At 36.7% G+C, this 26623-nt stretch overlaps 1 protein-coding gene across 1 annotated transcript; it reads left to right on the top strand.

Annotated features, from left to right (window-relative positions):
* Positions 1-1582: 1582 nt before the first annotated feature.
* Positions 1583-26148, top strand: ITM2B (integral membrane protein 2B). Its single transcript, XM_082602432.1, has 6 exons — positions 1583-1889; positions 20700-20828; positions 22309-22515; positions 23312-23422; positions 23912-24062; positions 25418-26148. Exons 1-6 carry the CDS (start codon positions 1773-1775, stop codon positions 25501-25503), a joined length of 801 nt encoding a protein of 266 aa, XP_082458558.1. The 5' UTR covers positions 1583-1772; the 3' UTR covers positions 25504-26148.
* The last annotated feature ends 475 nt before the right edge of the window (positions 26149-26623 follow it).

Genomic DNA, 26623 nt, shown 5'->3' with positions numbered 1-26623 from the left:
AAACTCCTTTGTTCTTTCTTTGCCTCAGTTTCCTAATTTGTTTAATAGTGCTCTTCATAATTTTGTTTTCTTTACTAATTTTAATGCAAAATGCCTTGGGTATTTTCCCACCATTCCATCATAACAAAAAGAGGAGCAGGAAGGATATAGTATAATCATTTATAATCGTCTAGATCTTGCTTCCAGAATTTCTTAGTCTTCAATTGTAGTGTCTCAAGAAATCTCTGACACTATGCCAGTTCACAGAGTCAACCCCACAGAGTTGATCCCTGGACCAGGGAGGCCCAGGGAGTTTAAATAAGCGGCTGCAAGTCACATGGCTAGCTAGGATCAGGACTCACCAGGACTGGAACCTAACTCTTACTATTTTCAATTGAACATTTAATTCATTTTCACTCGAATTTCAGAATGCCTAAGCCGACTCCTGGTTTAGGCTGGGTTTCTACCTCAGTCCAGTATGACTCTTGGAAATATATAATCTGAAAGATTCTGAGATCTTGGGATGTTTTGCAGGGAATTGTGGTCTGATTCTATGGAGAGTCTAAGAGACCTAACCCCCTCCTTGAGCATGGCCAAATTCCCCAGAAACTCAGACTCAACCTACTTTCTTCATGTTTGACTCAGGGCAGAGCTGCCGCAGCTGAAACATTCTAGAGTACACCCACATCTCTGGTTGAATCAGGACACAGCCGAGTGGAAGAAGGGTTCAAGGTCAACCATTTGTCCAAAGGGCCTTCTGTTGACACAGTCATTAACCCAGTAACATTGCAGGCCATTAGCCTCTCTTGAATTAGGTGAAAGCGAAATCTCTTCAAAACATAATTTTGCTTTACCCATAAATTTTTTTAAAATTTTGGACAAAGCTACTAAAGATTCATCATCGAATATGAATCGCAAATCAGTCCCGTGTGCTTGTGGGTTTTGTCCAAGTCTACACGGGAGGGGAACATTCTGTTTTAGAAATGTGAGTTGTATGAAATACAAATCTGCCTAGAAACTTCCTCCCAACTGCTCTGGGACTAGGCAGGGCAGCCGTTGACCTTGCCAGGGCGGGGGCGGGGGGAAGAAAGACAAGGCCAGTCTGAGTCAGGTAACGAACGCCCTTGGGTGAGGTCCGATCACAAGAAGTCAGATCACAAGGATAGAGAGCATTAAACATTTCTGTGCTCCACTGAGTCGGTTCCATAATAAAGTTAGAAAATGGAAGTGTGGAGGCCCCCAAATTCCACGGCCTTTAGGTTCTCGGTGCGGGCAGCTGGCAGGGAAGGGTCCGCCTGGCGCTGCCGGAGGTTAACCCATTATCCGCGACAGACCGGTAAAGTTCACCCGATTTTGCTACACAGCTGCAACACTGTGCACGGAAGTAAACTGGTTAGAAGCTAATTCAAAACTGCAAAATCCAGGCCCGCACGCAGGAGCGCCCGTCCCTTCCCGGCTAGATCTCTCCTCCGACCCGGGGAGCGGGCAGGGTCTGACTCCGCTCGGATCTGCACGTCGGGTCCGCCCGCAGGACCCCACCCCGCCCTCCTCCGGCCCCGCCCCCTGCCCACCACCCCCGTTTGCCCTCCTCGGGCCCCGCCCCCGGGGGAAAGCGAACGGTCTCAGTCTTCGTCCGAGAGCTGCGAGGCTGCAGGGGTGGTACTGCAGTAGACCCCGCCGCCGCCGCTTAGCCGTGCTCGGAACCCGGCCGAGGAGGCTGCAGCCGCAGCCAGGAGCCCGCAGCCCGCGCCCCGAGCCCACCGCCGCCCTCCGAGGGCGCCCCAGGCCGCGCCATGGTGAAGGTGACGTTCAACTCGGCTCTGGCCCAGAAGGAGGCCAAGAAGGGCGAGCCCAAGAGCAGCGAGGAGGCGCTCATCATCCCCCACAACGCGGTCGCCGTGGACTGCAAGGTCCGAGGGCCAGGGGGTCGGAGGAGTGGGCGTTGGGCCCGCGGGAGAGCTGCGCTCCCCGAGAGGGCCGAGCTCTCCTTTTTCTCGGGCCGCTCCCCTTGCTTGTCCGGCGCAGCTTCTTTGTAAGAAAGTGCGTGTGCGGAAAGCGGCGCCTGCCGCGGGATAGGGAGCTTGGGAGGCCTGCGGGGAGGAGGATTGGAGAGCGGTGCCGAGTGCACGGTCGTTGGTGCAGTCCGGGAATGTGCCCGGAGCCAGGACTGGGTTCGGTCGATCTGGAGACCGGCGGCGGCACGCAAAACAACAAAAACAACAGCGGAGTTTGGCACTTCTTCCCAGTATAATGTGCCTAAAATGGCTGACATCATTGCAAGCCTACACCTCCGTGTTTCTAGGCTGAACAGCCCTTGCACTAAGTCCGGCTACTGTAAAAGCCTGTTAATTTTAAAAGCATTTTCTTCTTTACCTCCTCTTTTTCCACGGCCCTTCGGTATTGGCAGGTGAACTTCACCGTGGGGTCTGGGGAGGGAGAGGGGGCCGAGGGAGCGGGCGAGAGGGGAAAGCAAGGTGACGGTCTGCTCAGAGTAGGTTCTGGCTGTTGATTTTATAATTAAAACGATTATTCCCGGTAAAGATCGCTAATTACTATGTGGATGTCTGTGTAAAACCGAAATTGACTTTTAAATGATATCAGTATCTTTACGAGAGTCCCTTACACTAAGTGAAACTAAACGTAACAAACTTGTCTTACGTCCCTTGTAAAATTGTCCTTTATTTTACAAAATCCCCCTCTTAGCCCTAAGCAAAAAATCAGGAGAGGGACCATGGTTGTGCTAAGTTTTAGTGGTTTACAATAATTCTCATTTAAGGTATGATTGTAATTGTCTCAGAAGTTAAATAAAAAGGAAAGACTCACAGCCTCTTTCTACCAGATCTTCTTTAGGCTGCAAAATTTTAATCCTGTAGAAATTAATTGTAGAAGTTATTTATGTTGCGTAATTTTTAATTTTTTCGTTAGCAGTTTTCAAGACCTGTTATAAGTAGGGTAAACTTAGTTCTAACTTTAAAAAAACTAATAATTTGTGCAAGTATGAGTAATAATCGTTGTTTTTTATATGATCTAATGGAAATTACTACTACTGGAAAACACACTGTAAAAAATGTTTGAAAATACAACGTTAATCTGGATGTGCCTGTACTTATTTTTTGGAAATGTTCTAGTTAAAACAAACGTCAGGGGTTGACTTTTAAATGACTGTCTTGCCTTGAAATAGGAAGTGGACTGATTCCCTGAAAGGAATTAGAGTTTTGGTATTGGTATTGTTTTCCTGAATCCATTGTAAACCGTCTTGGTCTTAAGAGAAAATGTTTGGAATCCACAGAGGATAATTCCAGCAGCAAATTATTATCTTAGCTCTATGTTTATCTAACATTCGTTGTACCTAAAATAAGTTGATAGTCAAGTACTCAGTCATAACAGACTGAAATACGTATATAGAGATTAGATAGACTTTAATCCTATTATTTGTCTTTTAAAAAAATCCTATGAACAAATATAACTCCTCCTATTAAAAAAGAGAGAGGGAGAAAGGATTGGATGATGTCACTTAAGATGGCTTTTCCCTGTTCCTGTAGTGAAGGAGATTTGAAACTCTGGACAAAAATCAGAAATAATTTGCTGGGCAGCTTTAAATCTGACTTTTGGCATTTACTGTCATTTCTGAAATGGTGACCCTGTTTTCAGATTCTCAGAATTTCTCACAATTTCACCGTATTCAAATATTATGGTCATAGCAGCAGTAAAAAAAAAGTAACCATTCATAGCTCTGTGCTATGTTTTCTGTTTCTATTTTCTCAGATCCCCATAGCCAAAGAAAAATACTGGAACAAAGCTGTGAGGGCCAGAGTCTTCCTTTGTAACCACATAGCAGTCATGGATGAATTGGCAGATACAAAAATGACTAATTCTTTTTCTAGCTATAAGCTCAAAGACTTCTTAAGTGAGTGACAAAATACTGCTCTACATTAAAACTAGAATCCTTATAATCAGTCACTTAACAGTAAATGAAAACCTTACTTAATAACACACATTTGTGGAAGATCTCTTAGAGCTGGGTCAGTGATTCCTTAATGTTCTCTGGCTCCTTGGGGTGACTGTGCTGGGGAACTACTGAGTTTGACTCCCTGGATTCTGCACAGAATCAGCCTTCCTGTGTTTGCCTGGGGCATTTCCTTGCCTGGTTGGTGGAGAGGATCCAGTTTAGCTAGTTGATGGGCCAGAACTCCTGAACAAGAATTTTGAGTATCTTTAACTCTCCTAGACCACGATATCCCAAAAACCATTGTTTCTCAAAATGTACTCTTAAGGATCACCTGATATCATCTGGGATTCTGGTTTAAAAATGCAGATTCTTCAGACCTTATGCCATAAGAATTCTTACCACTCCAGTCAGCTGGCTTATGTAACACGCATTCCAGTACTTTTACACTGCTCCTGTCCTTTGCTATTTCTTTAGCTCTTTTCTCACTGCTGGGTGAGGACCCTCTGGAAACAGCTCCACTGTCCCGTTTTTCAATCTTATCTTTTCAGTAGCTATTAATCCCAACAGCCATGTCTATTGATTGTATTACCTCAACTAGCTTGCTATTTATTATTCTTGCCCTACATTTTCCCCTATGTTTTGTGTAATAGAGGTGAATTTGAAATTATATGCATGTTTTATGTTAGAGGCAGCAATTCATTCATGAATGTTTGTGTTTCTACTTTGAACTTTGGAAAATTGTTATATATATGTAAATATCAAAGAAAATACTTAACGTCCTGAGTCGGAAGTCCCAGTTTTGTCATTACACAACTACTTGATCTTGGGCTTAAGTTTTTGGATTTCTTTATGTGTAAGATGACTGGGTAGGAGCAGATGGTCTGTAAAGGACTCTTCCAGTTTTAAAATTCTATGAAAATGCTAGAATTACATAATTATATTTGGCAGGAATCAAATTGTTTTAACTGTGAAAAAAAATAACTACCTCCTCACCCTAGCCAGACTGTTCCCTTTGTTCCTCCCCATGTTCAGCATGTTACATTCCTTCCTTATATTAAGTAGTCATGGGTCACAGAGAAAGGAGATAGATAGAGGTATTATGTAATACGCTAAATTTTCATTTTGGGTTACCTCACTGTAGAGCAGTAGTTGTCAATAACTCCTTCTTTTGTCATGCCTAATTATGAAATGCCTTTCCCGATCTCAGGCGTCGAAGAAGCTCAAGTTTGCTTCATAGGTATCCGTGCAAGTTGTTTTGCTGATAAATAGTGTTGCCTCTTCTCTGCTGTGCATCGTAGTTGTAGTTGCAGACCTCCTTAAAAGGAAAAGTAAAATGCTCGTGGAGTGGAAAAGATGGGGCAGGATGGAAGCATAAGTGAAGGACTACTAACCCAGTAAGTTCTGAGTTACCCGTCACAAAATGGCTACTTGGATCCTAACTCTTTACACTTTCTGGCATTTCTGTTTGCATAAACAGGACTGGTAATTTTGCCTTTTGGTGGTGTTGGTGTTCATTGTATTTTCTGGTTTTGGGGAGGTAGAGGGGAGAAGGAACATAAAATATGATGACATTTACTGAAATGTTTTGATGTTTACAGAAGGGATGGGGAGCTTGGTTCCCTTTAACAAAAGTGCATATGATTACCTAGCTGTGTAACTTAGTGTCTGTAAACAACATTGGCCAGCAAACACTTTACAGTCACTGCATTTTAGTTCTTCATGAGGATATTGATGTCTGAAGTGAGAGATTAGTGCTGGGAGACAAATTAATTGCCCCTGTGCCTACCAAGTGACTTGGCAGGACCTCCTGTGTACACACGCCTCACGGGCTGCTGCAGCTGCAGAGGGTGGACAAAATTGCATGTCGTGCAGTTGGAGGTTACCTGCTTGGGGTCTTCCCAGTGTCATCTTAAACTTATTTTCTCCGGACTAGATAGAAACAAGTATATTATCCTTGGCAAAATCATAAACCTGTAAGACGTTATGGAATATAAGCTCTGCCATATAAGAGGTTTAAGTGAATAGAAGTATTATTTTAATCAGAAATATCTCTTGAAACACATGGTACAGGCCTATTTAAATTGATTTAGAATTTAACTTTAGAAGTTTTCATTATGTATTGCTAAAGCTTGATGTAAGTAAGGTGGGACATTTTATTTATTTGTTCTCTCATACCATAACTTAAATATCTGGAGTGTCTACTTAAAAGTCATTTTCTTTTTTCCAAAAGGAAAATACTTTCTGAATTCATGGTATAACTAAAACTTCTTGGACTCCTTTGTATGTCATAGTGTCAATAGAGCTAGAGCCAGAAAAATTTGTGTCTTTTCAAAATGACATCAGTGAATGCGTCCTCTTAAACTTTTCGGTAAACTTGTCACTTTTTATTAGAGTTTAGACTAAAGGAGTTAAGGACTTTGCCATCAAAGGACTTTTCAGGCCATAACTGCTGCCTGTTAAAATAAAGGATTTGACAGTGCTGAATTTCTGAATGTGGTGGTTTTTGTCAAAATGCTGTAGAAAGTAGCAACACTGGAGCTATGTTTTCAAGAAGCTTATGTGTAGAGTTATTTCCTTGGCTCTCTTATTTTCTTGCACAGAGCTTACAATGAAAGTTTTATACGGTAGGCAACTGAAAGTTGAAAATTAGAAATTTTATTATAGATATGACACTAAGAACATCATTAAAAGATCATTTAATTGTGATTATCCCTTTTAATCAGTATTTATGATACGTGTACTTAATAGCTTTAAAGAAGTCTACAGTATAATCCTTTATTTTATGTGTTACCAACAATTGAACAAAATTGTTTTTAAACAACTGAAGTTTTTTTTGAGCTCTTTAATTGATTAGAGGAAAAAGAAAGAACTTAATGAAGTATTTCTATAATTCTGCCATTTGGGGGAAAAGCAAGTAAGAATAACAGACTTTTTATTCTTATGCAGAAGACTTTCAATCTTGAGTTTCAGAAATGAAAAAATTACTATTTTTATGATAGAGGGATGTTCTAATTTTTCATTTAATATTTATCTTTTAATGTTGATAAGTTTCTAGCAGTAATTATACGACTTAAAGCTAAAATATATTTGTCAGAAGAGAAATTAATGTTGAAATTAAATTTGCACAGTTTATAAATCCTAAACATTTTCAAGTTAAATATGTAGGGAGTTTATTTGGGAAATTGACACTAAATATGACGTTAGGTATTTAATACTTTAAGATTTTTGAAATATTTGCATAAGCCTTTTTTGGCATAGTTGAATTTCATACTTTAAAAAATGAGAAGTTTTAATGGAGTTTTATATATTTGAATGTTTAACTTTTAATGCCAAAATTACTTTTCAAGACTTAAATGTTTTGCATAACGAGTTACGAATAAAGCGTAAATCTTAGATTGTTCTCTCTGCTTTAAATATGATTATGATGTTTAAAATTATTTAATATAAAAACCAAAAAGGTAAGTTGCATTGTTAAGTAAATCACTTACTGCAGCGTCCAGAAGAAGAATCCTCTTTATGCTGGGAAAAATGACTTTAAGAGTTGGTCCACCGAGGTCTGCAATTTTTATTTATTTTTTTTAATTTTTATTTATTTATTTACTTAAATATTTATTTATTTATTTTTGGCCAAGCCGCATGGCTTGCAGTATCTCAGTTCCCCGAGCAGGGACTGAACCTGGGCCACCACGGCAGTGAAAGCCCAGAATCCTAACCACTAGGCCACCAGCGAACTCCCTAGGTCTGCATTTCTTAAAATTCATTTTGTCAGCCAGTCTCTCTAGTATTTCTTTTCTGCTGTATGTACCATGTCAGTTTTTAAAATTTTTTATTTTATAGCTTTCTCTTCAATCTATTTTACCTTGCTTTCATATTAGTGCTAGGAAAAAATTTCCCAATCCCGTCTAGGGCAGTGCTAGGCATGTTAAACAGAGACGGCAAACTCAATGCTCCTGGGCCCAAGCAAATGATATAGTGAAGCTAGGCTCCCCGCCCCCCACCCCCATATTAAACAACTTAGAATATTCTTCATTTTCATCGGGAAAAAAAAAGGATCCAGTGTTGCTTGAGCCTCCAGTTTTTAAAGGCAAGCTACAATCAGGGTTTTTACTTAAAACTTGACTTTTCAGTATTAACAACTAATTCATACCAGAATTTCAGGCAGAAACACTGAAGACTGACACAGGCCACCATTTTACAGTCTCCTTTACAGTGGAGAGCAGGGCTGGCAAATTATGGCCCAAGTGTCCAAATTGTGGCCTGCTGCCTGTTTTTGTATAACCCATGATCTCAGAATGATTTTTTTATATTTTTAAATGGTCAGGGGAGAATAATCAGCTTCTCTCGTTTGGCCTAGTTCCCTCACTCCAAAAAGGGGTATAGTTCAGGAAACCACACTGTCTACTTATTGAGAAGTCAGACTATGCAGTTTGTGCTTTAGGATTTAGATCCTGTCTCTACGACTTACTGTGTTAGTTTGGATAAATGATTCCAGCTCTCTGTTTCTCCATCAGCTAACTGGGAAATATGACAATCTGTAAAAAATTGATCACAATGCCTGGAACAGAGTAAAAGACAATAGATATTAGCTGCTGTTATTACTACTACATCTTTTTTTTAACAATTCAAACTTTTATTTGGCACTACTACATCTTAAAGATTTCTAGAAGTAGACTTCAAGATAGAAGTATAAAATTCATGAAGCATAGCATTTATTCATTTTGTATTGTTTTTTATAAACTAATACCTCAAACTTATCACTATTTTCACATAGTGTTAGATCCTACTGGCAAAAAGTTAATATTGTTACCTGGATCTGATAACTTGGGCAAGTCTGGAAACCTCCCAAGCCTCAGTTTCCTCATTTGTAAAATAGTATAGTGGTACCAACCTTATAGTGTTCTTGTGATGGAATTAACTGTCCCTAGTTCATAGAAACTCAATTAAATGTTAGTGCTTTTCCCCATCCCCATCTTTTAAAAGTCCCACTCCCCCCCCCCATCATGCTTGTTTTGGAATATTACTTCTTGTGTTACCATTACTGCTTATCCCTACCTCACATGTCACTTACATAACAAGATTGTTGATAAATAACACCCTGTTTTCCCAAGGTATTCTGGTGAGGAGCTGTTCCTGCAACTTAAAAATCCTTAGCGTTCAGTAGGTATGTCCATTTTTGTATAAAAGTATATTTCTCATTATGTAATAGATGTTGATAGAATTTTATAAATCTAATTTTGGGTTTAATCAAAGTATTAATTTCGTTTTAAAGTGCAAATACTAGTCCTGCCCTATCTCCGAGGAACCCACTTGTTTTTTTTTTTTTTGGAACCCACTTCTTAAATTAGTGGTTCTCAAACTTTTTGGTCTCCGGACCCCTTTGTACTCTTAAAAATTGTTGAGGACACCAAAGAGCTTTTGATTTTTGTAGGTTGTATTTACTGATATTTACTGTATTCAAAAGTAAAACAATATTTACTGATTTAAAATAATAATAAACCTATAACATGTTAACATGAATAACATTTGTAAATAATAAAAATTTACAAATAACCAATACATTTTAAGAAGAGTAAGAGCAACATTGTTTCACATTTTTGCAATGTTCTTTACTGAATAGCTTAATAGAAGACAGATTCTGCCGTCAGCCTGTTGTGCTATATCACACATTTAGCTGCTGGAAAACTCCACTGTACACTGCCCAGAGAATGAGAATGGAGGAAAAAAGTGTCTTATTTTTATTACGAAAATAGTTTTGACATTGTGGATCCCCTGAAAGGGTGTCCCTGGAGCACATTTGGAGAACTTCTACTCTAAGTACTTGGTGTTTCATGGTTTTTGTTTTCATTTGTGTTTTTTGCAATTTTAGATATTACCTACTGGCTTCCTAATATGGAAAGTGAATATTTAGCCTTTTCTATATATTTACATGGTATATACATAATCTGTTCTCCTAGTATAGTTATAGTAATGTCTAGTTAAATTGATAGTCCATGGTTTTATTATAATTGACACGAAACTTACACAGAGTAAGTAGTAATGCAGTATAACTACTAGTTAATGTAGTTATACTGTGTTACATTGGAGTAAGTAGTATAACTTATTCGACTTCCTTTCTTGTACAGAACCATTTTTATTTCCCCTGAATTTGATGATTGACTTCTTGGGTCAAGGGGGAGGATTGCTTAATTTTCTTTGTATTGCTAATTCATCCTGATACTCTCTGACAGCAGTATAACTGCCTTTTGTATCTACAAACTTATCAGATAACTTACCGAGTTCCATATTTTTCTTGGCGATATTTCATTTGTCATTCTTCAGTCTTTCCACCCAGACTAGTTAGTTGTATTCTAGGTATGTTGCTATACAGACGTCCTGAGAGTAATTATTATCCTGGAATTATTCTGCCTTTGCCTCCATCCTAAGTTGGATCTTATGTTTTATAAATCCAAGAAAAAGCATCTGAGCTCAATTATTTTTTTAAACTTTACTTGTCTGAGAGTCTTTACTCTGTCTTCACATTTAATTGATAATTTATCTGGGCATAAAATTCTAGGTTAGAAAAGATGGCATTGCTCCGTTATCATCTAGTCTGATGCCATTCTGATTCCTGGTTCTTTGAATATGACCAGTTTTGTTTTGTTTTTCCTCTAGAAGCTTGAGATTTTTTTCCTTATGCTTTCAGCTTTCAAAATTGTTAGTGACATACTTTGTTTTCTGTCATTTCCATTTTCTGGCTTAAGGTTTATTTATTTATCCCTTTACTATCACTCTGTTGAGCTTTCAGGAGGAGGTAAACATAACCATTTAACTGGAAATCAATAATAGAACTTTCAACTCAGCTGTCTTCATAGCTTTAAGACTTATTAGAATATTTTCTTTAACATTAAAAATGGGCTTAATGATAATAATAGATAATAATGGAAACTATGTGCATTTTTATTAACACCAGTTTAAGGTCAGACAGGATGACCTAAAAAGAGGCATCTTCTTGTCTCCCTTTTTAATGTTCCAAAATTGTCTTCTTCATAAGTAATTTTAGAGGCAACTCACTCGCTACCAACTTCATGGTTTTTGCTTTGTGGCTTTATTCCTCTTAGGTTCATTTTTGTAACAATATCTTGCCTTTTTTATTGATTTTGAAATGCTTCTATGCTAGTGTGCCTGAGTTATTTTTCTGTATTGTTTTTCCTTCATGTGCATATGATTTTAATACTTTTGTTATTATCCTTTGTAATTTGATGAATAATAGAGAAAAATTCTATTAATTTTGTCAACATGTTAATCATACAAACACTACTGTTGTAATGGTTAACACATAGTGCTTGCTATGAGTGTGGCTCAATTTAAGTAAACCTATTACGATAGGAAAAGTCTGTAGAAACTCAGGCTAGGCTATGTCGTTTCTGGTTGGATATGAGTGTTATCCAGTTGTAACATGGTATCACGTCACTTATTACCAGAGTTAATTTGCCTAACCTATTATTTAGGTAGGTCATTGACCTAGTAGCCATGATTTTCCTTCCCTAAGGTGCACATGGAGTCAGATGATATTCAGGCCTTATTTGGTGATACCGCGCAAATAATTTTATTTAACTTCTCTGGGCCTCATTATATTTATCTGTAAAATGATGTATTGGACTAAAAGAGCTTTCATGGCTCTTTCATACAGGAGCTTTTCTTTTTGAGAAGTACACTGATCACATATTCAGAGGCACCTACTACTGCATGGCCAGACCATATACTAGGGATTTAAAATCCACTAAACACCTCAACCTTCAGGAGGCCCCTGGTGTAACTCAGAGAGACCAACCATGTAAACCAAATTAATCACAACCTACTTAAACATCTGTGTCTGTTTTCACAAGAAAATAACCCCCCGGATCCAAGGGTGAAGAGAGTGGTAGTATAAGGGAGCAAGATCGATTGACTATTGAGTGTTGTACATGCATTTGGTGCTAGGCATAGGTTCAAAGGACTTTGTACATGGTCACTCTAGAGACAAATATCTCTGATCTCAAGAACTGGAATTATTTTTTCTAACAGTCATTTTGTATAACTTTCAAATTTCTAAACTTGGATGGGAGATGTAACTTTCCACATTTGAAGTACTTTATGTTTTTAGAAGAATATACTTGGAATTTTCTCTGCAAAAGTTCTGCATTTTACATGGAATGACTCATTTGAACACAAATGTGTAGTTATCTCATTGAATGACATTAAAATCCAAGATTTATACAAAAATGAGTCCAGAACAGGTTTGCTCTTTTCCCCCTCTAATCTTGACACATAATTTTATGATGAATTATAGAGAAGAGCATTCCTATCATACTTAAAATTTTTAGGAAGACGGTTGATATTCTTATTAGGAACAATATGAACTCATGATTCAGCCAGTGGCAGAAGAAATCTATCTTGACCAATTTATCTATCCCTAGTAAAGGCTGTTATTAACAGTAAATATCATTTGTATATAATGCTGTTGTTTAATCTCACCAATATGAATTGGAAAACCTGATGAAATTTCATAAAGTATTATCATTAGTACACTTCAGTGTAGACTGAATAAACACTATATTTAAATGATGGTCATCTTTTAAAATATTAAGAAGTAGGAAAAAGAATAGAAGACTTTTAAGGTATTCCTATATTAATATTCTGCTGTGTACCAGATACTCTGCTTGTCCCTAATGATGTAAAAAGTGATTAAATTACAATCCAGCGCTAAAAGCATTTACAGCCTGATTTTTTTTTATAGTTCTGGCCTATTTTTTTTAAACCTAGGCATGTGCTAATTTTATATAATGCCAGTAATTTGGTTCAGATTTCATATTTCTCACAGTATTTAAACTGTTATGCAATGGCTTTAAATTTTTAATTTTTTTATTCCTGTTTTGCTGCTTGTGTATCGTAGGATTTGTTAACAAAAAAGGGCATTAATGAGAAATTGGTTTTGTAGACATTGTAATTTTATTTATTTTAGTTTTTAAAAATATTTGTTTTATTTATTTTTTGGCTGCGTTGGGTCTTGGTTGCAGCATGCGGGATCTTTCGTTGTGGTGCGCGGGCTGCAGAGCATGCAGGCTCTATAGTTGTGGCATGGGCTTAGTTGCCCCCTGGCATGTGGGATCTTAGTTCCCTGACCAGGGATCGAACTGGCGTCCCCTGCATTGCAAAACGGATTCTTAACCATTAGACCACCAGGGAAGTCCTGACATTGTAATTTTAGATTAGTTTCTCTTTTTAAAAATCTCTCCCTATTCCAAGTGTAAAATAATGCAGTAACGTTAATATCCATATAATGCCAATCACTTGGAAAGCTGCTCCCTTTTTGCATTTCAGGCATGAGATTTCTCATGTGGACTTTCTCACCATAGTTGAGATAGTATCAATCTTACCTGAAAAGTCAAATGAGAAAATAAAATTCAGATTATTGATTTAAATGAGCAAGAGAAAATGCAAACAAATGTTTGGTGTCTTTATAGATTTTTAGCTCCTTAGCCATAGATTTTTGTGTTTTACATATAGCAGAATATATTTGGTAATGAATTAATGCTATTAATGGTGAACAGGTTGCTGGATCATGTCTTTTTGTTGCATTTTTCCATGCTGGGAAAAGAAAACTAATGTAGAAGCCAAATGGATGGCACTGGTATCCTACATGATAGTAATCAGTTGGAACGATTGCCTGTGTAAGTTCTGTGATTCAAAGAGTGTAGTTAGGAAAACATTTTGGAAATTTTTTTAAGTAGATCTTAAATGATGACCAAGGTTTTTATTTTTGAATTCTTATTGGAATAGGAAGTCATTTTCTTTTCCTCTCCAGTAATGCCTTTTTAATTGGCCTTTTCAGTATTTTGCTGTAGATTGCTTCTTCGTTTGTTTGTCTTTTTAAGGGTGAACATATTTTAAGAGTTTATTTGTAAGCAATTTGAATTAATTTAATTTAATGAGTATATTTTAACAAAACAAGTTAAGTTTATTTCTGTGCATCAGTAAAGTATTATGAAAGGGAAAAAGAAGGAATATTAAAAAATGAAAGGTGTAGATTACTTTTTATTGGCTTTGCTCCAAGAAGATGCCTGTTTCAGCTTACCTTTCCCAGCTAAGTCAGATGGTGGTGGGGATAATACTAATAGCTTTCACTTATTTCGCACTTACTATTTACTGTGTGCCAAGCAGTGATCTAAATACTTCAGTTGTATTTCCTCATTTAATCCCCACACTAACCCTATGAGATTGGTGCTATTATTAATCCATTAATGCTGAGGTGATTGAGACAGAGAAGTTAAAATACCACTTGTCTGTCAGTTTCCCATCCTCCAAAATTTTGAGATTTCTTGTCTGCTATCAATCTTTTCATCCTTATCTTTCTTAAAGGTTTATATCTTTTTCATCTTCTTCAGCATCATTTAATGGGCTCTTAGGAAAAAACACTCTCCTTGCTCCTCATAAGTTGGGAAAGGAGAGGAATTCGAATATATTGGACTATTAGTTACATACTGAAGTTTTCAGCCTTTCTAGCTTTATACTGTTCTGTTCATTTTGACAAATACATGCACTTGTGTAATCACTGCAGTCAAGATGCAGAATATTTTCCTCACCCCAAAATGTTCTTTAATATCACTTGGTAGTCAATCCTGAGTCTCACACCTGTCCCAGTTTTCTGTTCCTATAGTTTAACCTTTAGCCAGAACCTCATACACATGGTATTATACCGTGAGTAGTTTCTGTCCTTCTCATTGTTTCTGTCTGTCCGGAGAACTGGGTGTTGTCTGGAACATCTTTTATTCCCATAGCTCTTGGACTGTGGTTTTTCTGAGCCTGTCCAATCCCAGCTTCTCTCTGTCACCATTTTTGGTTTGCTTATGCCATTCATGCTTGGATTTGTTCTTTGCAAAAGAATACCTGTTCTGTCACTTAAAGGATTCAGCTGCTTTATTCACCATATTAATCCAGTCTCTAAAACCCAGAACTCAAAATCCTTTTATATGGAGAAGTAGTTTAAAATTAGGTTCTCAGAAGGAAGCATACCCAGTCATAGCTGGAAATGAAGGTGAAGGTTCAAAACCAAGCAACACTGTAGAAAAGTACTTGGTATGTTTGGTCTTCACTAGGAAGAAAAATGATGAGGGAGGAGTTGAGAAAACTAGAACATTGATGAGAAATCTGTGAAAATTTGAATTATTATATATATTTTTAATGTTGGCAGCTAATTCTGTATTTTGTAAAACAGTGTACAGGCCAAACAACACATCCATGGGCAGCTGGCCTGTGCATCCCCTATTTATTGATATTACTGAATGTGTTTTATGAAGTACATATTTCTAAATAAATCTATTTCTGAAGGTTCAGTAGCTTATGCTACTCTGAGTTCTTTTCTGTATTTCTGTTTTAAAATATTTCTGTATTTTCTGTATTTCTGTTTTAAAACAGTGTTTTATGCCATCTCTTTTTTTCTTTTTCTTTTTTGTAATACGATTTTTAACCCTAAGAGATATTTTCCTCTTTAGTATTCTGGTTCCTAAAGTGGTGTTGTTGCATTTGCTCTAATAATGCAAAATAGTATGTCTGGGAGCTCTGAAAAAGTGTCTCTTCATTCATTCTACAAAGAAGGCTTACATAGAGATGCCAGAGGACGTGAAGTGTGAGTTGTTAGTATGGGCACAGAATAAAAATTATATGAAAACCCTTGCATTTTGTCTGAGTTAAGTTTATAATTGAAGCACATTTACTGAAGCCTCTTAGGGAACTGATTGAGGTGACCTAGTTCTTAACTAATTGAAGTACCAGAACAGAATTTACTCTTCATTTTGCTTAAGATATAATTGGTTAAGTAATTTTATTATCATATGATAAGATTTATTCGAACCAGAAATTAGTACAATGCAAGAGTGAGAATGCTTTTGAAGTTGCTTCTTTCTGTACCTACTGTTGAGGGGTGATTATAGGCCAGTGTGTGCTTCAGCGTCTTCATTTATAAACTGGGGTAAAAACTTGAGGTTTTAGGAAGATTAATGAGGTGATAATTGTACAGCACCTGTGGGAGTTCTTTTACCTTATCAGCATCATTTAAGGTGCACCAGTTTTATTGCAGTACAAGGGGAGGAAATGTCTATGACTTGTTTTAAATTAGGCCAAGTAAAGTTATATATCCCAGTGAAGTTGCTCTTGTTCATGAGTGGTTTTCCTTTTTCTTATGATTTTATGATTTTTGTTAATTATGAAATAATCCAAGCATATAAAAATTGTAGTACTATTTATATGTTTTTTTCCTTTTATGTTTTTTAAGTCTTCAATATATGGTGGTTTGTGGGGTTTTTTTTTGCGTTAGCATTATGTTTCTGAGATTAATCTCAAAATCAACAGTGCTAGTTGGTTTCATTTAGACTTTAATTATATGAACCCATAATACTTTATTCTTTACTTGTGGACATTAGGTTATTTCCATTTTTTTTTCTTAATGACCATTCTGCAGTAATCATTATTGAGCCTCTTTTTTGTACAAAAGTGTTTATCTAGGGTTATGTTATTAGGAATGGAATTACTGGGTCATAAGATATATGTATCTTTAATTGTATTAGGTACTGCCAAATTGTTATTCAGAGCATTTGTACCAGCTCCTTTCTACTGTGCGAAAGTCCTCAGTTCCCATTGTTCCACACTTTCTCCAGCACTTGGTGTTGTTAGACTTTCTTTCATTGCCTGGTATATAGGAACTCAGTTGGTATTTTTTTCTCTCATTCCCCATATTAAAATAAAATTTACATGCAGTAAAATGTACCTATTTTATGTGTACAGTTTGATTGAATTTATGGTCATTGTATAAAGTCATGTATCCACCACCATAATCAAGATATGAAACATTTCCATCACCCTAACAAATTTCCTCATACTTCTTCCATCTTCCTTTCACCGTGACAGCCACTAAGCTGTTTTTTTGTCCTTATAGTTTTTCCTTTTCATAGGTAGTCTTCTGTGTTGGAGCTTTTTTCACTATAGTGTTCTTGAGATTCAGTATGAATATACGACACTTTATTTATCCATTCATCAGTTAGTGGATAGTTGTGTGGTTTCTGGTTTGGGGCTATTACGAATAATGATGCTAGGACTATTTATGTGTAAATCTTTGACTCAGTTGATTTTTAATTACTGATCTTCAGCAATTTTGCTGAACTCTTAATTAGTTTGAATAATGTGACTTTCTCAGATTTTCTACATAGACAGATATCATTTAACATAATCACAGCTTTGTATTCTTTTTTCTAATCTTTTAATCAGTTCATGTTCTATCATTTGTGTACTACCTAGGATCTCTAGTACAATGTTGAATGAAAACAAAGAATCAGTTTTAGTGGGCATTCTCATATTCCTGACTTGAAAGGGTATGGTTTAATTCTGAAGTTTCACCATTAAATATGAGGTTTGCTGTAGATTTTTGATCATTAGCCTTTTTCATGTTAAAGAATTTCACCTCTTCTGGTTTGCAAAGAGATTTTATTATGAATGGGAGTTACAATTTATCAAATGCATTTTCTACATATTTTGAGATGGTCATGTGGGGTTTTTCTTAAATCTTAACATGTGGCTTTTTTCTCTAAGTATACTCTTTCAAGTTTTAAAATTTAATCATTTAAAATGCATTTTTAAATCACTTAGGTTAACAACATTTCTATCTTGAATATACTTTAATCCCTTCTCTGTGACTCAGACTGTAACAAGGAATGTCATTTATTTGTCATGCATACTGTTAATTTTGACTGTAAATTGCTTAAGATTTCAACCATGTCTTAATCACGTTTGCTTTTCCCACAGGATCTAGCACAGTACATTGCAAATAACAGGCCCTTAAGGTTGAACTGGGCTGCGTGCTTAGGGCTACTATTCTTCGCTAAAGAGCCACAGTCTCCTGTGCCTCATAAATTCTTACGTTGCCCCCACCTTTCATTGTCATGCTGGCTGCTGATGTGTAACTTTGGGGTCATTAAAAAAATAAGTAACCAAGCTTTTAAACATTTTTTCTACATTCTACTCCCTCGTCAAATATTAGTTGAGTGCCAACTAAGTGCCACGGTTGGCTTGGTGCTACCATACTAACCTTATAGAAATTTAGAGGAAACAAGAGATTAGACAGACTTTGAAGACCTGATACCTCTTTTATGAAACAGATGATAGTGGTGCATGGACTTTGGGTCTGTAATTTGGAGATTCAGACTCTTATTTCCTGATCCTTAAGCCATGGTTCACGTGGTTGAGGTGCTGAACAAATGACCTGTGAGTACATGAGGTATTTTATAAGTTAGATTCTCTTGAGAAATTTAAAATTTTTGTTTTATTGTCATAGTCCTGAGATGTGATTTTTGAATGAACATGAGAATTCAGACTCCATAGCATGTTACACAAAGTCCCGTTGTGACCTGCCCCAGTAACCTCTCCATTCTCGCCCCTGTACCCCTCACCACCGTACTGGGCACTCCAGCCATACCTACCACATGTGACCCGTGGAATGTCATGCATTCTGGCCCCATGATTTTATTCATTCTTTGTCTTACACATAATGCCCTTTCACTCTGTCTTCTGCATGGGTAAAAAGTATTCGTCCTTCATTCTTCTCCAGTATTTTCTCCCCTGGGAAGTCTTCTCCCAATCAGCCCTTCTTCTGTGCTTTCTACATTCTCCTGTTAGAGCCTATGGCATATTTATGTTTTTTGTATATTTGTTTTCCAGGCTGATCTGAGCGATCTCTTTCTTGGCAGAGGCTACATGCCCAGTCCTAGCACAGCTCTTGGCACACAGTAGACGTTTATAATTTATTCTTGAAAATATTGTTTGTTGACCTACTAAAAATGGTAGAGCAAAAGGCCTAGACACTGTTATCAGTTTAACCTTCGGGGCTGCATATTTTACGAGGGTCTGCCCATGCTCTCTGGCTATCCCTTCAAGTGCTGCGAGTGAAGAGAGCCTGCCAAACAGGGGCGTGTTGTACACACATTTGGCTATCTCAGCAGCTGATACCAAATGTTTAGAAATGACTATTTCCATCTGTCATTCTCGTCTCCCCACCCTGCCTCCACCCTAAAATTAATTATGCTAGGAACTGTTTCTCATTTCAGACAAGGGCTCGAGCAAAACACTACATGTACTTTATCATTCAGGTTTCATAATACCTTATGACTCCTGTGGAATTCTTGTAACTTTCTGTTCACAGATGGGTATCTTGTATGGCTTGATAGATTCCTCTAGGTTTATTCTCAGTACACACTACTTCCTTGCAGTGTACTTGTTGTCTTGAGTATACATACCATCCATTGACAGGTATGCCTAGCAAAGTGTGATGCTCTCACAGTGTTTGAGCCAATCCTTACATTGAATGGCATTTTTTTTACAGTGTTAAATTCTGTGTTTAAACCTCATCCAACCCGAGCGCCTTAAATTGTTCTTGGTTGGCTGGGACATCTGGGCTTGGGCTTTTCCCCGGTGGTATCAAGTTAAAATTCCTTATCTTAGAATTGAAAACATAACCTTAGCTTTCATTCTTTCCTCACTGAATTCTTGCTTCAGCCGTATCCAGCATTGTTCCTACAGGTTTTCTTCCTAACGTTTAAGTTATATCCTATTTATCTATGGAGGTGTAGGTCAAGTCTACTTTCTCCCTTAATCCCATATTGAGTTTTCCAAGTAAAGGATAGAGTTATAGACTTGAAGGGCTGTACACACATACTACTTACTAGATCATCTTTTATTATGTTGGTTTCAAGTCAATTGGAGCCTTTCTTTTGCTGTCTGTACTATTTCTTGAGCCACTGGTTATATAACACCAGCAGCTGATCTCATTTGTTTGTCAGCTCTTTGCACATGAACATGGGCACAAATAAGAAATTAGCTGTAACTCTGAAGCGACAGTAGAGGGCCTGAGTTAGAAGGGCAAGGAGTGTACCTGACTGAATATGCTGACCCTAGATGATGTTCCAGTGCTAAATTACTTCCTTGAGGGGGTCACAATCAGAATTCGAACCATTGTGTGCTATTGTATGTCTCTTGACTTAATAAGGTTTTTTTTACTAAATCTTTCCTCAGTTTTCTACTGCTTCTACTGATATCTTAAAAATGAAGACCTTTGGTAAACTGGGATTCTTTAGGGTAGAGCAGTGGAATTACAGGATTATTTTAAATACATTTGTCCTACTTTTTTGAGATTCCAATTGTTTAAAGAATCTGTTGAATATTACTTGGTCTGTCCCCAGTTTTCCTGTAAATGTTTCTTATGTTTGGTTGGGAATGGCTTTGTACCTAGTATGAAATACTAATTACCTGCAGCAGGCTAACACATAATTTTATAAATAATCTCATATACCCTGACATTGTAATACACAAGACTCAGCACCATAATTTTGCACGACAAAGTTGTATTGTAGCCTCTTGTGAATTTTTAAATATTAGAAGATAGTTTAATCACTAAAAGTTAAGCACAGAAAATAGAAATTGTGGCGTATGTAATTTATTGCTCTAGAGATATGGGTGGCAGGTGGGGTATTGAAAGTTAGAAGAAAGAACTCTCCCAAAAGACTGGTGTCTCAGCTCAGGAGGCATTGGGCTGGGTCCTGGTACCACCACTTAATCATTCCTGGGTGGATTTTGATTAGAGACCTGACTCCTTTGGTCTTTATATCTTTGTTTATAAGATGATAAATTACTAAGGTTTCTTTCAGGCTTGACATTTCTGTGATTCTGATTGGAGATAAGATATTGATCATCAGTCTTTTTCATATTTTAGGACCCAGATGAAGTGGTACCAGTTGGCCAAAGAAGAGCCTGGTGTTGGTGCATGTGCTTTGGACTAGCCTTTATGCTTGCAGGTGTCATTCTAGGAGGAGCATACCTGTACAAATATTTTGCACTTCAAGTAAGTGGGAAAATGCTAGGGACATTTTTGCCTTTCCTTCACATGTATTAGAGAATTGGCCCAAACGTGTTCTAAGCCTCTGCTTTTTTGTCTGTGGCCTTTAGTCAGAGTGGTGGTCCTATTTTACAGTTATGTTAAAAAGTCTCCTGAGCATAAGTTTGCTGAACCTATTAGATGGTCACTAAAAGCAGAATAACATTGTTTTGCTGACTAAAGGGTATAGATTGCTGGATGATTTTTCAAAGTTGACTAACCCTCAATTTTCCTACCATAATTAATAGCTAAGTTATAGTATTTTCAATTGCCAGTTGAATAGATACACCAGCCTCAAATGTCATATTGATAAACTATAATTTGATAGACATTTTGGGCTTCCCCACAATAGCCTTTTGCTCCTGGGCCCAGAGTATAGTGGTTCCACTTCTCTCTGCCTCTTCCCCAGTCATTGGTTTCTCTTAAGAATGTGATTTCAGCAATAATGATGAAGTAATTTAGGATAAAAGTTGTTTATAATTTATTACAGAATAGTAATCCCAGTGGATTAAGACATCTTTTTCTTCTGATTACAATGATTATGATTTATGATCTCTGTTTTGTGATATATTTCTCTGACAATAATTCAGTATGTTTACTTCTTTTAACATACCAGAGTTTGGAGAAACTGTTGACAAATAGATTTTATTTAGAAAATGAAATATTCTACAGAGGATGTGTAAATTTTGTGCTCATTTTCTCTATTTTTTGAGATAATGGCATGTTGATAGATATTAGTGAAATACTAGTCATCTTTCTAATGCAATTTTTTACAAGAAATGTATTTTTATATAAAAGAAGTCATTTGCGATTCCACTGTCCAGAGATATTTGTTGACCTAACATTTTGTTATATGCTCCTAATCTTTATTATATATGCATACTTTAAAAAAATCTTTATAATGATTTGCTATAATCTGATATTTTCCACTTAATTGTGATATATTTTAAGGCAAAATCAGAACTACTTGTATGCCTGTGGAAATTTCAGAAAAACTATCCCTCTTTTGGCTAATGAGAGAAAACTCATGTAATCAGTGAATCACATCAAAAAGTTTTAGAAGTATGTTCTTTCAGAAAAACATTACTGGTTTCTGAATATATTCTTTTATAAAAATAAGGCTTACAGGTAGAAATAGGCCTGTGTGTTTCTTCAAATTTACGTGTCACCAGATGGATAATTGCTTTTATATTCTGTTTTTGTCGAACACAAAAAGTAAAGGAGAAATCAGCTGCTTTTCTCCATCTGAAACTGGTTTTTTACAGTACTTTAAAACCAGATCTTAAAGAACGTGTTAACGCTGTAATTAAACTGTCTGACTTGTCATCTAAAAGTAAGAGTTTGCAAGCAAAATGCTATGTAGGTAAAGGTGGCAGCTTAAGTAATACTTACATTTAAAAACCTGTCTTCCACTGAATTGCTGAAATAGTGTTTAAACTCTCTGTAGCCAGATGACGTCTACTACTGTGGAATAAAGTACATCAAAGATGATGTCATCTTAAATGAGCCTTCTGCAGATGCCCCAGCTGCTCGCTACCAGACCATTGAGGAAAATATTAAGATCTTTGAGGAAGATGAGGTTGAATTCATCAGCGTGCCTGTCCCAGAGTTTGCAGATAGTGATCCTGCCAACATTGTTCATGATTTTAACAAGGTGAGCCAGGTGCCCTGAACTGAAAAAAGAATGCAAGTTCCTTAATTGATGCTTTTGTAGTTTCATTTTCAGTATTTGCTGATTTATTCTGTTTATGGTTTACTTACTCTTTACTTTTTTAAAAAAGGGCCTTGGGTTTCTTCTGCCCTGCAAGATAAACTCCAGCATTTGATGGGCTTTCTGTCTGAAGCAGACCCTCAGTGAACCTACCTTTCTTCCCCTTGCCTTGTCTGTCTTAATACACACCATATGCTGTTCTTCCTTTGCTGCTAAATTGCTTTTAGAAATCTAAATGTTTGCATGGTTTAGTTTAACTCATTTTAATCCTCAAAACCATCCTATGAGGTAGTCTTTCTCAATCAGGTTTCTCATCTGAACCGCAAGAACACAAAATCATTTAATTGACTTAGTTCTCTATGGATGGTAGTAACTAGTTAGTACTATTCTAGATGCATAGGAGAGAAGTTAATTTTTATATACAATAGATGGATGCCTTGGAGGGCATTAGGGTTTATAAGTGAGGGACCTGGGGACTAAGGCTCTTAATCAGGTGATAGTTTATTTGAGTTAATTTTAATAGTTTGTTATCTGATAAGAACTGTATTTACTAGTAGCAAAATTTCCTCTCCCATTTCTATTTCCATTCCTACCCCACCAAATTCTTGATTTGTTGAAATGCAAGTGATTTACACATTCTAATAGTACAAGTTATTCTTAAAAATCCAGTTGCTGCCTGTCTGTATATTGGTAATATTTGTACATTAATCTAATGAAAATATTATCTTTTTCTTCCCAGAAACTCACAGCCTATTTAGATCTTAACCTGGATAAATGTTATGTGATTCCTCTGAACACTTCCATTGTTATGCCACCCAGGAACCTATTGGAGTTACTTATTAACATAAAGGTATAAAACTTTCAAATACTTCTTATTATTGATGCTGTTACAGCATCTTGGAATTCCTTGTTGAGAAATTAGCCCTATAGGAGCCCATCTTACTGACAGTATGGCTAATAAGCATTTTACAACGAGGAACTAAGACTTGTGGTTTCCGGTTTTTTCCTTGTCTCTTTTCTTTTAGTACTTTATATTTTGAAATTAAAATGTAATTTCTAAAATTATATTTAAGTTTTCCTAAAGGGCCAGAGAATAAATCGTAGGCTTTTAAAAAATAAGATCTGTGTTGCAACTAATCAATTTTGATGCCATAGACAATATGTAAACAAATGGGCACAACTATATTCCAATAAAACTTTTATTTATAGAAACAGATGGTGGGTAGTAGTTTGCCAATCTCTGTTCCGTACTATAATCTCTAAGAATTTTGTCTGCTTTCCTTGTCTGTTCAATGTATGTTTTGAGATATCTGGGTAATATATTCTTTTCCAAATGTAGGCTGGGACATATTTGCCTCAGTCATATCTGATTCATGAACACATGGTCATCACTGATCGCATTGAAAACATTGATCACCTGGGTTTCTATATTTATCGACTGTGCCATGACAAGGAAACTTACAAACTGCAACGCAGAGAAACCATTAAAGGTAATACTTTCTAACGTTAAAATGTTGGCAAAAAAGTTTTTTTCACTTCATTGTGTTAAATTAGATTTAGATGTAAGCTAGGCATTGTTACCAATACAATTGCCGTGAGTGAGAAAATAAAACTATATTGTACATTGTATAGTATTTCTAGATTTCTGAAGAATCATCTTAATTCTAAATCTACTCTTTTCAGATAGAATAGATGAATGTGAAATGTCATTTCCTTGAGGTGCTCTTACCTCACTTTGCATATGGCCACCCAGTCCACCTTTCCATCCTACCCCTTTGGTTGAGCTGTACTGTGCAAGGGTTCTGCTTATCCAGAGGGTCTCTAAAGTAGCTCTTCGTTTGTATGCTCAGGGATCTAGGTTCTAAGCAGAGTTTGCCTTTTGGATCACATTGAAGATAACCACAGTCAGGTTAGTTCGAAAGGAATTTGGCTGAAGAATTAAGAGCATTGACACAACTAATGTAGCTTTGCCAAATCACTTCACCTTTGTTTTCTCACGTGATGACATTATCTCCCCATTTTCTTCAAGATCATTGTAAAAATAAAATGAAAGTACACGTGACAGAGCTTTAGAAAGTAAGGAGTGCCATGCAGATACACTATGGTGTGATTTCTTTGAAATTGTGGCACCTAGTTAAAGTGCATTCCTGGCTTTTTGTTAGCACTTTTTTTTTTTTTTTTTTTTCGGTACGCGGGCCTCTCACTGTTGTGGCCTCTCCCGTTGCGGAGCACAGGCTCCGGACGCGCAGGCTCAGCGGCCATGGCTCACGGGCCCAGCCGCTCCGCGGCATATGGGATCCTCCCAGACCGGGGCACGAACCCGTATCCCCTGCATCGGCAGGCGGACTCTCAACCACTGCGCCACCAGGGAGGCCCTTGTTAGCACTTTTGATAATACTGTTCCTCCCACATTGGGCTGGTGAGTCACCGGAAGCCTGCTGCTTGATTTCTTTCATTTTAAAATGATCTTATGGTTCATAGTTTTTTTTAGAGTCGTAATTTTACATATAATACAATTCACCCTTTTTAGTGTGTAGTTCTGACTTTCAGCAAATCACCACCACAGTCAAGATATAGAACATTTCCACTACCTTCAAGGTCATAAATTTATATGTATGGCATTATTATTGTTACTAGCATCTGTTAAGATACTTAGTTTAGAAAAGAGGGAAATTATTTTCTGCAGTGTTAAATCTACTTCTGCAGTGTTAAAAAAAATCAAACTATAGAAGTTAATGGAATATAGAGTAAAATATTTTATATGTCTAAATAATAACTGTGAAAATTAACATGAATATTTATTACTGAAGAATCAGAAATTTAAAAAATTTTCCCTTCCAAACAGGTATTCAGAAACGCGAAGTCAGCAACTGTGCTATGATTCGGCATTTTGAAAACAAATTTGCTGTGGAAACTTTAATTTGTTCTTGAACAGGCAAGAAAAACATTATGGAGAAAAATTTAACACCACAGCATAACCCCACCCTTTGTATTTTGTGCAGTGATTATTTTTTAAAATCTTCTTTCATGTAAGTAGAACACAGGGCTTCACTGTTTTTCATCTCATTAACTCAATTAAAACCATTATCTTTAAAAACTCTTTTTTTCTTTCCAAGTGTGGTGTCTTTTATCTTGAATTAGTAGTTGTATGAAGTCATAGGTAATAGTACACTTCACCGTAGATCTTAGGAAGAGTTTAAATTTCATTAGTTCATTTATCCAGATTTTTATGTTTTAATTATGCATTTTCAAGAGGAGGGGTTATCTAATAATCATATATATGCATACGTAAAAATGGACCACAGTGACTTATTTGTAGTTGTTGCCCTGCTACTTAGTTTGTTAGAGCATTTGAGCACACGTTTTAATTTTCCTCTAATTAAAATGTGTAGTATTTTCAGTGTCATATTTAACTATTTAGAGTATGATTTCCACCTTGATGTTTTAATATCCTAGGCATCTGGTATAATAATATTTTAGAAAATGTTTGGAATTTAAGAAATAACTTGTATTACTAATTTGTATAATCTATACCTGTGCAATGGAATATAAATATCACAAAGTTGTTTGACTAAAGGACTGTGTGTTGTTTTTCCCACATAATAAAACCAAAGAGTAATTTGGTTCTTCATATCTTCAGATAAAGAAACTATTTCTTAAAAATCGAGTTCTCTATATACAGTGGGTAAAGTCAAAGTTTTTTTTTAAAAACAAAAAACTTTTAAAGTAACTACATTCTTCATGGATGCTATTAAAGTAACATCTAAGACTCAACCTTGAAAGATGCTGTTTAAACATTTTAGAATAATGCTTTTGTATTTAATGGAAGGGCTGTCATTAAACCTGAACTTTCCAAGGAACATAAAGTGCTTTCTTGAGAATGTCTTCTCACAAATGGAGCATTTTGAGTTATAGTGGCGATTCTTATATTTCTAAGGTAGTTTCCTATCCGAAATAATTTAGAATCCACCCCTATTTAAAATATCTAAGAGTGGGGCTTCCCTGGTGGCGCAGTGGTTGAGAGTCCGCCTGCCAATGCAGGGCACACGGG

Source organism: Mesoplodon mirus, assembly GCF_964341445.2.
Source record: "Mesoplodon mirus genome assembly, chromosome: 17".
NCBI lineage: Eukaryota > Metazoa > Chordata > Mammalia > Artiodactyla > Ziphiidae > Mesoplodon > Mesoplodon mirus.
The sequence above is the reverse complement of the archived record's forward strand: the minus strand, read 5'-3'. Positions and strand labels throughout refer to the sequence as shown.

Coding starts and splice junctions, on each gene's coding strand:
- ITM2B (XM_082602432.1), top strand. CDS start 1,773: ATGGTGAAGGTGACGTTCAACTCGGCTCTGGCCCAGAAGGAGGCCAAG. Junction 20,829..22,308: donor ACAAATATTTTGCACTTCAA/GTAAGTGGGAAA, acceptor AACTCTCTGTAG/CCAGATGACGTCTACTACTG. Junction 24,063..25,417: donor ACGCAGAGAAACCATTAAAG/GTAATACTTTCT, acceptor CCTTCCAAACAG/GTATTCAGAAACGCGAAGTC.